The sequence below is a fragment of the Microcebus murinus genome, chromosome 23 (assembly GCF_040939455.1).
Source record: "Microcebus murinus isolate Inina chromosome 23, M.murinus_Inina_mat1.0, whole genome shotgun sequence".
In the NCBI taxonomy this organism is placed as follows: Eukaryota; Metazoa; Chordata; class Mammalia; order Primates; family Cheirogaleidae; genus Microcebus; species Microcebus murinus.
In genome coordinates, this window is record NC_134126.1 from 21,641,561 (window position 1) to 21,654,179 (window position 12,619).

The 12,619-nt window shown below is 46.4% G+C and overlaps 1 protein-coding gene across 1 annotated transcript in view; it reads right to left on the reverse strand.

Annotated features, from left to right (window-relative positions):
• The window catches only part of SMYD2 (SET and MYND domain containing 2), a 51,440-nt gene that overhangs the window by 19,446 nt on the left and 19,375 nt on the right, over positions 1 to 12,619 (reverse strand). The window contains exons 2-4 of the mRNA XM_020284419.2: positions 11,607 to 11,670; positions 2,837 to 2,947; positions 385 to 445 (exon numbers count right to left, since the gene is read on the reverse strand). Coding sequence (XP_020140008.2) covers positions 385 to 445; positions 2,837 to 2,947; positions 11,607 to 11,670 — 236 coding nt within the window. The remainder of the gene's footprint in view (positions 1 to 384; positions 446 to 2,836; positions 2,948 to 11,606; positions 11,671 to 12,619) is intronic.

Sequence of the window (12,619 nt, forward strand, 5' to 3'; positions counted from 1 at the left end):
GTGTGTCATGGTCAAGCAACTGGACAGCCCCCTGATGAAACACCTTTCGGTGAGGACACCAGCTGTCCAAGGCTCTGCAATTCAGCAAAGATGCGGAAATATTCAGCAGGCCCAGCAGAGGCAGCGGGAGATAGCTTAGGATACAATAATCCATCTTGTGACTTCCTACCTCCCCTACGTAGTCCCTAATAATCCTGTCGACTAAGAGAAAAAGGTAAAAAGCGTTTTTCAAAACGGTACACACGTCAAAATAAAAACTAGTAATTAAAAAGCCATCAGCCCCACCAAGAGCACAAGGGATCTCTCGTCCTTTCTTCAATTCTCCCTAATCCACATTGAACCCGTGGCTGAAAGAGCTGCCCGGCTGGTCACAGAAAGACTTACGTGATTCAAACTCCTTCACGGCTAACAGTTTTTCTGATGGTGTTCTCTCTGGGTGGATTTTCTAGTAATTGGGGGAGAAATCACACAGATAACAGATTTTAACAACCCGCGTAAACAGTAGTGCTTTTACTTTCACATCACTATGAAGAGAGAGCTACAATCCCCAAGGAAGTAAAGAAAGCTACTACCCAAGGAGCCCCCAGCTCAGGCTCACTAACATCCAAATCCAAAAGACTCTTTTAAAGAGCTTTTTAAAATATCTGCCGTGTTCCAAATACCCAATGGTACCGTGCACACAGTAGGCTCAAAAATGCTTGTTATGGGAAAGAACAGGGCCAGAAAACAACTTTCTAGAGCCCCTTACTTAAAAGGACCGAGTCTACAGACAAATCATCCTATTTATTATTTCTCCTTCTAAAAAGGAACAAAAATCAAACCCCCCATCCATTTTACACTTTCTTTAAGCATAGGCTAAAATGATCTCAAATTCTGTGTTTCAAAAAGAACACTTTTGGTTGAATCTGTGAGCCCAGATTCACTTTAAACGTGTTGCCGGCTTTGTTCTAGACACCCCAAGAGGAGCTAACAATAGTAAACCCGCTAGGCTTTGAGAACATGAATAAACTTGGTGTTGACAAGAGTTCAAAGGCAGAGCTCAGGAGCTGGCCTGAGGCCATGTCTTTGTAATCTGGCTATTCAATTTGGGGATACAGGTGGTCTAGCAGGGCGCTCTCACCTCCCTAGTTAACATGTTAAGCTTCCCCTTGGTAGTTTGGTAGCCTGTCTCCCCTAATCCTTTGCAAGCTACTAGAATACAAATGGTCTGTTTTTTTAATCATCAACTCCCATGGAGATGAAAAGATGGGCAGGTAACTTTCATTTAATACACTATTAGTAGTAGTAGTAATTATAATAAAAAGTTGAATGAAACTAGAATAAACTCATCACAGACTTCAGACTACCCTCCTGGTGCCAAAATATTTCAATAGTTCTTTTTCAGAGCAGAAATCTTCCATTCACAGGATGCATTCCTATAAGATTAATAAGTCATCTCGCCTGGGAGAGAGAGCTTTTCATTCAGAAAGTATACCAGCTTCTTCTGAACTCACAACACAACACTATAAGTAGCATCAATAAGTCAGGAGGGAAAAAGAATAAACTAGCAAATTGGTCACCCGTCCTCCCAAGATGTGTACAGATCGAATGTGACAGCTTACTGACCCGGGCACCTCACCCAGTCACACTGTCTCCTCCCATCCTGTCTTGGGAGCCCAACTGCTCTGCATCGGTTTAAAGGTAACTGTTATTAAGGATCCAAAAGTTAAAACCTTCTCTAAAGGAAAACAATTCCGATTTTTCAGTCTCCCTCCACGGGCAGCCTCTGAATGGCTTTGGTTAATCCGAGCAGGCGAGGTGGCATTTCGGCAGGCACCCGACCCAAGCTGAACGGAGTGGGAGGATGACCTCAGAGTTCGGAAATGTTCTACTCCTGTTTACACGGACCTGGATCCTAACTCGCTCGGGGGCTACTCATTGTAATCACATTTGGCCTAGATAAAGACATAGGAAAATTTTAAGGTTGGAGGGGCGTCTAGTAGGCCTATGGTAGACGTGGATAAAATTTCAGCATTAAAAGATTTCCAGACCAGAGGTCTTGCCACCAACTTCTTTACCCACGTGGACAATCAAGGCCTCCGTGGACATACGCATTCTAAGCTCCACTCTGCCTATGTCACTGGGTTACAAGGACAGGTCCTGTGGTGTTTTCCTATCCTCTTTATAGTTTGGGCCTTCAGAGATCAGGTGTCTAATTATCATGCAATCAAGAAGGACTGACCAAGCAAGGGTGACAACAGTCAGTCTTGGCATCCTCTGTTCCCATGAGGAGCACCTCTTTCTTCCCTCCGTCCCCCCTTTTTGACTGTCTTGGCCCACCCCCTTTCCTCTGTTTCTATTTTTCCACTCTTCCTCTTCTTTGCATACTGGTGGTTCCATCCAATTCCTTGCCTGTCTATGCACAGGCAAGAAAAAGACACAGGAGAACAGGATATTGCAGAAGAAAGGGGAACACGGTGCACTCCCTATGTCAGAATGGAAAGAGGGAAAACTCTCAATGCTGCTCAGGCCAGCCTGGATCCCCAGGAAGCTCTCATTATTTTCAGTCAGGTTTTTCAAGCTGTGCTTTCCTATGTGAACCTGTCTCACAAAAAGCTCAGAGTTGCACAGCTGTCACTGTGTTCCTGGTCTAAGGTAAGCAGTCTGTGAACTGCACAGGGCATACAGCAAACCAGACTGTGCCTGGAGTATTTTCCCTACCCCCCTGTCCATATGGATACGACAGGAAATGGGAGTCTAAGGAAGTTCACTGAGAGACAAGTCAGTTACTCATCTTTCTGACCTTTAAGAGCAAAATAAAAATAAAGTGCACTTGAACGTGATCCCACTTCCTCACCTGTTTGGCCAGAATCCTTGCTGTTAGTCTTACAGTCTCTGAGGGATTCCAGTTTTCCCCAAACACAACCATGGGAGAACATTCCAGCTTGTGCATGGGCCAATCTTCTTTCTGGGAAGATTAAAAAAAAAAAATTTATTAAAAACACCACACTCACTGGAATACAGTGTGAGAAGAGAGGATGCAGTAAGTCCCCCTAGTTAAGGTCAAGTGAAATATGTTTCCTTTTGGAAAACACGAGGATGCTCACAAATGCTAGAGATAAAAACATCTTTTAAGATAGATACGATTGCATAACCTTGACTCAGGCCTGGTCAAGGTTGTTTAGATGTGAAAATTTGCTTGGGTTTTTTTGTTTTGTTTTGTTTTAATCAAGTATCTCATGGCCTTTTGCAGGTCCTCATTATTCCAAACAACACATTTTCCATCCTCTGTGCAAGTTGTCAAGTTGCAGGGCTGAGCAATTTGGGTACCAGCCATCAATCTGGCTCTGCTACCTCCAAGTTCTGCCCGGGCTCTGTTCTCCCAGCAGGGCGAATACGGGAGAGGTGACTTATACAGCAACTAGGCCCCTTTCGCAGATGATTTAAAAAAAAAAATTCTTTTTAAAGCCCAAATGAGGGTTTTGTCAAGGGCAACTATTGGGGATGTTTAGGAAACAGACTTCCCAAAGATTCATTTGCTAAAACAACTGTGCTCCTTGCTATCCTGCGTCTTGAAGCTTTTATGCCCCGGGGAGAGGGGTGACCTGTTTCTACACCCTGGAGGGGCACAGATGCCATCCCGGGAGAGGGGAAGGTGGAGGGAAGAGAAGGACACAGGGTGTTCTGGAGGCCAAGGGAAGAAAGTACTTTGAGGACTAGGGAGGAAGTGAGTGCTGAAGACAGGCTTTGTGTGACACACCAAGAAGCCACTTGGTGTCACAGAAGGCTCACTGACTTTGACGGGAATCATTTTGGTGGAGTGAATGGGAGAGAGGCCGCTGGGAGTGGATTTGAGAGAGAATGAGAGGAGACACGGAAACTGGGAGAAAAGGGCACGGGCTTGGAGGGATGATGGGTTGAAGGGATTTTTTTTTTTTAGATGGGAAGTATCAGAGCTCTCTCTACTGGTGGGAGCCCCAAGACACCGTCTCTGTCACAGTGGAAGTGGGTACTGTCCTGCTCTAGCCCCAGCCCTCCCCAGCTCAGACAATGGCCAAGTCGGTTCTTCTAGACGCTCAGGCCAGAGACCTGGAGTCTGGCAAATCCTCCCTCTCTGCCCCCTAGATGCTGATCACTTCTGACCTCCCCACCTGGCCACCCCGTGCAGCCCCCACGTCTCTCGCCGCTGCCTTCCAGCTACAAGCCTGGGTCTGCCCTGGCCCCACAGGGAACACTCCAGAGAGCAGCCGTGCTCTGCCTCGAGGCCTTTCTCTTGCTCTCTTTCCTGCCTAGCACCCTCTTTCTCCGAGACGCACAGAGCTTTCTCCCTCCTTCCGCCCCTCCGGCCTCTGCTGCTAAGTCACCTTCTCAAGACACCTGCTGTGGTCACCCTGCCAAAGACAGCGCTTTCCCATCACTCTCCCTTTCCTTGCTTTCTACTTCTTCCTGGTACTTCTCACCACCTGATCTATTACATATCTATTAGTGTTTTGTTGTTGTTGTTTACTACACTATTGGTCTCCCTTTACTAAAATAAAGGAACTTAGCCTGTTTTATTTATAGCTGTAGCCCAGAACCTACGACAGTACCTGAACTTTACTAGGCACTCTCATAGACTGTGGAAGGAAGATGTCTCTGTCCCCTTCCCTCCACTTCGGTCCCAAGCAGGAAGCACACAACGTCACCCAACGAAGAATGCAGTATGTGGCGCAGCCCCTTAGCTCAAGTTCTGCGCCAAGATGTTCCGCAGAGTTAAATAACACCGTGCCGAATATAACTGACAGCAGGGAGAGACAGAAATGACAAGGTACGCTCAGGGGAGAAGAGGATCTGTTTTTAGCCAAAGTCTAAAACGAGAGAGCATGGTGATGAAGAAAAAGAGGTGGGAACAGGTGGGTCCGGCTCCCTGCAGGCTAATCTGTGCCCTCCTCGCTGCAGAGCAAAGAGGAAAAGACAGAGCAGGCCCTCGGGACATCTGGGGGGCAATGGGGGCCGCCAGCTGGGGACAGACGGGTAATTAACAACCACAGACAACTGCCCACTATGACCCCAGGAATTCTGAAAGAAAGAAGCCCAAGTTAAGACCGGATCTCTGTCCTGCATGGGCCTTTAAGCTATTGGTTTTCTGGATGGGCCTTTAAGCTATTGGTTTTCTGAACTGTAGGTGGGGGTTCTTTGGTGTTTACCAACAACAATGAACTCCTGGGAGAAAGAAGCTAGATATTCACATTTATTAATATAATTTGTGTATTGCTTATTAATATAATCAATGTGTTATATGTCATTGATGTCATTGATTTTAAAACCGGTGTTACTATACATAATACATAATGTTGACATTTATTGATGTAAGTGTCCTCAAAGGGAAGAGAATCTAACTACAAGGAAGGCTCTGGGAGGAGAGCACAGTGCTGTCAACTAGGAGGGCCATGGGGACACTGGCCTGTGACTCAGGGAAGTCCCTGCATTCTTGTCCCTGCTCTCCAGCGAGGCAGCTAATTGACCTTACGCAGGACTCTTTAATCCCTTTGCGCCTGTCTCCTTGGCTGTCAACAACATGATCCCCCAGTTACTTAGCAGCTCCAGAATTCTGAGTCTTAAGATTTTACACCTTCCAACAGTGATAATCAGATACAAAGCTTGAAGACTGACTACCAACAAATCTGGACCAAATAGGAATAATCAGGCATTCATGCAGACACAAAGGATCCACTAAGCTACTCCACAAGAAGCACTTACAACAGCGCCTGACACCTAGTGAACTCTCAACAAAGGGTGATTGTTCATTCATTCATTCGTTCATTCATTCATTCATTTGAGGAGACCCACAACTGACCCTAGAGGCAAGGTCAGGAGATAAAGTTTTCGACTTTAAGAAGTCTATGACCATGTCAGAACACAGGATAAAAGTAAGAGCACCTATAACTAGATACAGTCCCACACACGGCAGTTAAATCGGATATATCTGGATAACAACGAGGAAATGCAGAATCATGTAAGTTTCATAAGGGAACATTTATCATAATAATAATAAGCTTCGCTTTCTTTTCTGAAGGTGGTGAGAGACATGGATTCAAGGAGAAAAGGCAGAGATGTACCACAATGGTACTTCTCAGCTTTAATTCTTAAAAAAAAAAATGTAAAAAGGAAGGTCAATAGCATCTAGTAGAAATGACAGGTTTTGAGCATATTTTGATACAATGAAACTCTCTTCTAGAATAGAGATGGTCCACATATCTTAGCTGACAAAGGCAACTGCCCTAATTTTTGCTCCTAAGAAATTATAAACAACCAGACTGGAAAAAATTGAAAAAAAAAAAAAATTAGGCTAACCTAAGAAGTAGCAATGAATGTTTTTAACTGTTTTGTTTTGGGATATCGGCAGTTTTTTTGTTGTACACACAGTGATTTTGCAACTCTTCATGCTTTTTAAAAACATTATTGGTTTCTCTAAAACTTTTCCCAGTATTTTTCTTTAAAATTCAAGAAGTCCTGCCCTGGTGCAATCCTTATAAAATTTTATGTAAACTAGGATCCCATTTTTCAAAAAATAGTAGACATACACATGCATGGAAAGGATTCAGAAAGACACATCTAACACCAAAGTGTATGTTACTAGTGTTTTCTCTCTAGGGATAAGGTCATGAATACTTGTTCTGTTCTTTTAGTCTGTACTTTCCGATTTTTCTTTAGTGAGCACAGATTGTTTATGTAATAAACTTAAGCAATCAAATCTATATAAGAGTAAGTTATGGGAGTTTTTGTACTGATGATCCTCTTTTTAAACATCTAATTCATTTGCAGCCAAGATAATAACTGCTGTGCCTGATTTTCATATCTGTGTAAGCATTCATAAAATGCTTAAAGATGCATAAAGAGTTGCAAAATGGTCTCATGGTGCACCAGCACTTCCAAGGCTGGAAGAAAAGAGTGATTGTCACAGTACCCTGTTTTCTGCTGAGCAAATGCTATATTGCCTTGGGTAAGAGACTGGATTGCCAAGATGAAACCTCCTTCGGTATCTGGTGTCTCTGTGGTTCTAGTGGAGCTTTCAAAACAAACACAGCCTACTTGTACACATTCACATGTGATTTCTTAAAATGTGGAAGAGGGGCAAGATGTCACAGGACTGCTGCCTTCCACTACCACAGCTCTGAGAGGGAGAAGGCAAAAGCACCCAGGTGGATGCTGACTACCCTACACAAAGATGACTGACAGTGCTGACCCACCACCACTGGGACATTTTTATGCATTCTCAATAAAAGAGTGATGAGAGGCACTCAGTTTTTTCCTACTGGTGAAGTTAAGCATTTAGAAAAAATAATAATAATAAGAGTGGCCCAAATTTTAAGATGCTTCCTATGGGTGACCAGAGCAAATTTAACCAGGATTGGACTCTGGCCCCATTCGCTAATCACCCATAACAGGGTCTGACAAGCATTGATTAGACATTTTCTATCCTTCAGTTATCTTCTAGTCAATGACAAAAGTCTAGAATTTTCCCACATGCTCCTCACACACATTTTGAAAATCCCTTCCTACTTGCAAAACCATTGTCACTCCCCCACCTCCATTTACAAAACACAAAGAGGTTTTGTTTTCCCCTATATTCATTAAAGTCAAGAAATATACCCTAGAACGTTCTGCTACACAATGATTGCTCTAACTAATAACTTTCTAAAAACCATTCACTTGAAACTATCATGGTACAATGTAATGAAGAAACCCTAAGTGAATGAATAATATACTTCGCTTTCCAGGCATATTTATAAAAATAAATAGGGTTCATTAACACATACATACAGGTTACCAAATAACACACCTAACTAAAAAGGAAATTCTGTTTCTTTTATATTTCCTCCCATTACCCTTTCATGCAACAGCAATTAAAATCTTTCCTCCGGCACCATCATGCTGAGTCAAGTGTGATATACATGGGAGAAGATAGAACCAAACTGTGTCAAATAGAGCAAAATCCCAAAGCACTGCAGATGGAGGAGGACTGGGGAGATTAGACACAGTGCCTAGGGTCCCCCGAAATGCTTTACTCCGTGGAAAGAGGAAACTCTCAGGAAGCAATGTGCCTTAGTGCTCGTGGAGAGGTTTCTGGCCAAGACAACAATGGACGCCCTTCCCTTTCTCATCCATTAAAGACCTCTTCTCTTTCTCTGACACATTCCCACAGAGTCTCCTCTCCTGGAGGGCCCTCAGGTCTCCCAAGCACATTGTTGCAAAGGATTGTGAAAGCCACCACCCACCCACCCCCAAGCAGTCTTTAAAGTCTTATCCTGGTTCTGCCACCGTTGGACTTTGGAAAGGTCACCCAACCACTTGGGACACTGTTTTCTTATCTACAGACAGGTTGGACTTGATAGTCTCCATGCCAACTGCACAACTGCACCATCTGCTGTGTGGCACTGACCACCTGGTGACTCCGGGGGCATGAGCTCCACCTCTGAAGAAGGCAAAAGCCGCTGGGGCCATGCTTTCTTAGGTGGAGAATGGCTCAATGACCCTCCTCATTGCTGCCCTTGTTTTGCACCATGCTTTATCCTTTAGCAGGGCCTCCGCTTGGATCCCACCCAACCATTCCCTGAAGCCGAACCCTGAATACACTGTTCCCTGGAGCAAAGGCCCCAGATTCCTCCCTGATGAGTTCCCATATGAAGCACTTGTACCAGCCTTTATTTATAGGCACTTCCTTTTATTAAGCCTTTATGCCCGTTCTCTCTCATCATAATACACTAGTGTCCCACGCTTATTTAGTTCTTCATACTAAAGGGTGAAAAACCTTAATGGCCATCTGCCTCTTCCTTCAGCAATGGGAGATAGAAGAAACAAAAATGAAACTTAAGGGTTAAATCCAACCTGTCACCTCTAGAAACAACTGATAGCTTTGCCTCCTAGGAGGGTACTTTGGGCGCCAGGTAATTTAACTTCTGCATAGAAGAATAGAATTGCAAAAGTGCTCCCCAGGGTTCAAGGTGCTCCTTGCCCAGGAACTGAGTGAGTAGCAGGGAAAACTCTCCAACTCCAGTCTACACACAGCAGGCTCTCTTGGCCTGCAGCCTCTGAACAGCTGAATCCCATAACTGTCTCCAAGGATGGGGTTCCTTGATCCCCAAGAAATGTTCTTACTATGTTGTGAGCCCCTATAGCATGTCTTCATGGGGAGCATCCACAGACTGTCCACCTCCTTGCTGCAGAGTAATAACCTGACGTTCTGGGACATCCAGGTTGGGGTATTTGGTTAATGTGAGTCCCCCTTCCAAGGGAGGACACCCCTCACCGCACAGCTCACAAACGAGGTCTCCGAGTCTGCACGTCTGGGAGATGAGGTCCTGGGGACAGAGGAACCATAACGGGCACCTCAAAATCCCAACTGGGAACATGACAATTCATCAAGATAGTGCCACCTAGCAAGGCCCAAGGGAAGAGAGCTGAGCGGTGCGCTCAGGAGAGTTGGCACTAACTCGGCACTCACTCACTCTGGTGGTCCTCATTAATCAGCCGTTCACGGGGACTCAGAGGGTAATCAGTGTCACTCACACGATGGCACCATTACTGCCCTCAAGTTCTTGGAATCCAGCCATTCTATTGGGCTGAAAAAGCAAGTGCCTCAAATCAAAAGTATTCTGTTTATTTTATTCTTTGCATAAAGCCAGGCTTCGGTCTGGCCCGAATTATACAAATTCAACTTTCCGTGGACTGTAACATTATTGTTTATACCAGCCCCGCAACCCCTGTAAACAGGGTGGCAGCTGAGATGGAACTTTCCTATCTATCACATCGTGTGGCCCGTAACTCCCCGAGATGGGCGCCACTGTCCTCAGTTCACACTCGAAGACACTGAGACTCAGAGACACCTTGCGACTTGCCAACCTCAAAAGCTAGTAAGGAGCAGAGCCGGGGCCTGCCCCTGGAGCCGTGTCCTCCCACTGTTCCATGTTCTATTACCTGAATGGCATGCGATTTACTGTGCTTGCCTTGCTGAAGAACCAGAAGGGAATAAGTGAGTTTTTCTAGACGTGTTTAGCGAACGTCTAGAAGCAGCTAACGTATCTGGCAGGCCTGGAACCAAACCGCAGGCTTCCCGGGGCCTGCTGATCGCTATTCTGCACCGACTACTCTACCCACAACTGGTAGGAGGAGCAACGTATGAAGTCTCCTCTTCAAAAGAAGGCACCTTCCCCGAAAACTCAATGACAAGCCCTGTTTATGTCCCCACTGCCCTGCGGGCTCACAGCCTGTGCCGTGGGGGCACAGGGGAGGGGTCTGGCGTGGGGTCTTCAGAGCCGAGGCAGAGTCCCTGCTTCCCAAGCCAGTGTCACCGGAGTGCTCCGGTCAGATGAGACACCAGCTTAGCAGTCTCTCCCACTGCTAAACCATGCTCTCCGAGGCCTTCCAGAGCCCACGGCATAGGGAGGTGAGAAAGAACAAGAATGAAACAGTGGGTGATCAGCAGCAGGCCAAAGGGACTGGGAGGGATGGGACTGGGAGGCAGGGGCAGGATGACACCACATACAGGAAGAAAAAATAACGACATAAAGAGGTGCAGAGGTGGAGAAAATCCTCCCTGTCCCTCAGAGCCACCTTTTCATAGTCTCAGCATTTCCCTAAGGCGTATTAACAGGTTCCCTTAAAAAAAAAATGCCAGGGAGGGTATGCAGGGGTCAAATAAGAAGACTTAGAAATTCATAATGCACACTAGCATAGTAAAGACCACTGCTTCTGCGGCACTGGTCATTCAGAGCAGCTACCCAGAGGCTGGGCCGGGGCTCACCTGAGTCTAGCTGCAATCAGACTGGGTTCAAACAGTCCAAGACTGGGGTGTAGCCTGCTATACAGATTCGTAAAAACACAGACCCAGGCCAAGCGCGGTGGCTCATGCCTGTAATTCTAGCTCTCTGGGAGGCCAAGGCAGGCGGATTGCTCAAGGTCAGGAGTTCGAAACCAGCCTGAGCAAGAGCGAGACCCCGTCTCTACTATAAATAGAAAGAAATTAATTGGCCAACTAATATATATAGAAAAAATTGGCCGGGCATGGTGGCGCATGCCTGTAGTCCCAGCTACTCGGGAGGCTGAGGCAGGAGGATCGCCTAAGCCCAGCACTTTGAGGTTGCTGTGAGCGAGGCTGACGCCTTGGCACTCACTCTAGCCTGGGCAACAAAGTGAGACTCTGTCTCAAAAAAAAAAAAAAAAAAAACACAGACCCACAACAGTAAAAATTTAAAAAATGTAAAGACAGCATTTTAATATTCTTTATTTGTCATCTGTGTATTTTCCATCTGTTGCTGGGATTCTTGGGGGCAAACGCTCAACCTTGCTAGTATCCCTGCCTGTAGCTAACATGGTTTCCCCTTGTCCTTCCTGCTTCCCCTCCTCCTTGTATGTGGCCCCACACTGTGACTCCCAACCCCCGGCTGCCTGTCGGGCCCGGGGCAGCACGCACACAAGGGTATTCAGCCGTACCCTGCGCCACAACTGAGCTTCCCAGCTCCGGCTGCGGGGGGGGGGGGGCCTCCTGGGAACACCGCGACAAGGAAGAGGACTTCAGAGCTGCCTCGTGCCACCTTGCCCCACCTCCTTCAGAGCCGGCCCTCCCTGCCAGCTGGCCCGGCACCTACCTGACAGTCCGCATTGCAGTAAAATGCCTGCTTGCATCTTCCACATTTGGACAATCCTTCTTTCCTTAAAAACAGAAAGGGCACTGTAGTGGCGAGAGGCACAGAGACGTGAAGCTGCACATTTTGTCATGCAAGCACAAAAGCCATCTGGTTGGAAAGCAGAGCCAAGGTCCCCCTCACCTTTACTCTCCCACCGACAAGGAGCATTCTCCCGAGGGGCACGTGGACCAGATTCGACCTTGAGGGGGAGCGAGTGAGCCCAACGGCACGTGCGCCAACGTTTACCAAGCCCCACCATTGTGGAGGGTGCTGTCCCAAGCAGGAGGGACAACCGCCCCGACTCAGGGACCCTGGGGACAGTCGGCTGTCGACATCATCTGCGCTACTCTAGTCAGCATTGTGGGGCAAGTCAAAGGCTCTTATGTTCTGATCTTCTCAAGTGCCAAAGAGGCACAGAAATCAACAAAACCGCAGTGTAGGTTTGACCCCATGAAGATGGAGTATTGGGGTACAACCACACTGTTCAACACACAATATGAGTGACAATTCTCACTACTTACAGATTGCAAGAAATGCAGATGGAAGTTAGCATGCCAGCACTATCCAAACCTCCGATAAACTGCAAGCTGTTTAAAAATAACCCAGCCTAGCACGTGGAGAACAGATTCTTGGACACAATACCGTTGGAGCTGATTGGTATACACACCTGTTTTGTCAGTGTACTATTTAGTGACTCTTCATAATGAGGTCAATGCAACTTGTCCGTTGCTATATCATTTTCCTGCTTCCCATAAAGGACGGGGAAATTGTTGCTTCCCAGCCGCTCGGGGCAGGCGTGATGTATCGTGTGAGACGAGCCAAAGCTCTTTCAAAAGCTGCAAAACCGCTGAATTAGGCCACACACTACAAAACTCTTTTAACTTTTTTTGAAGTGAGGAACAACTGCATTGTTTAAGTCGGAGCACGATCCGTAGGCCTGGCCTTCGCATTCTCGAACCCACCACGCGGAAGCC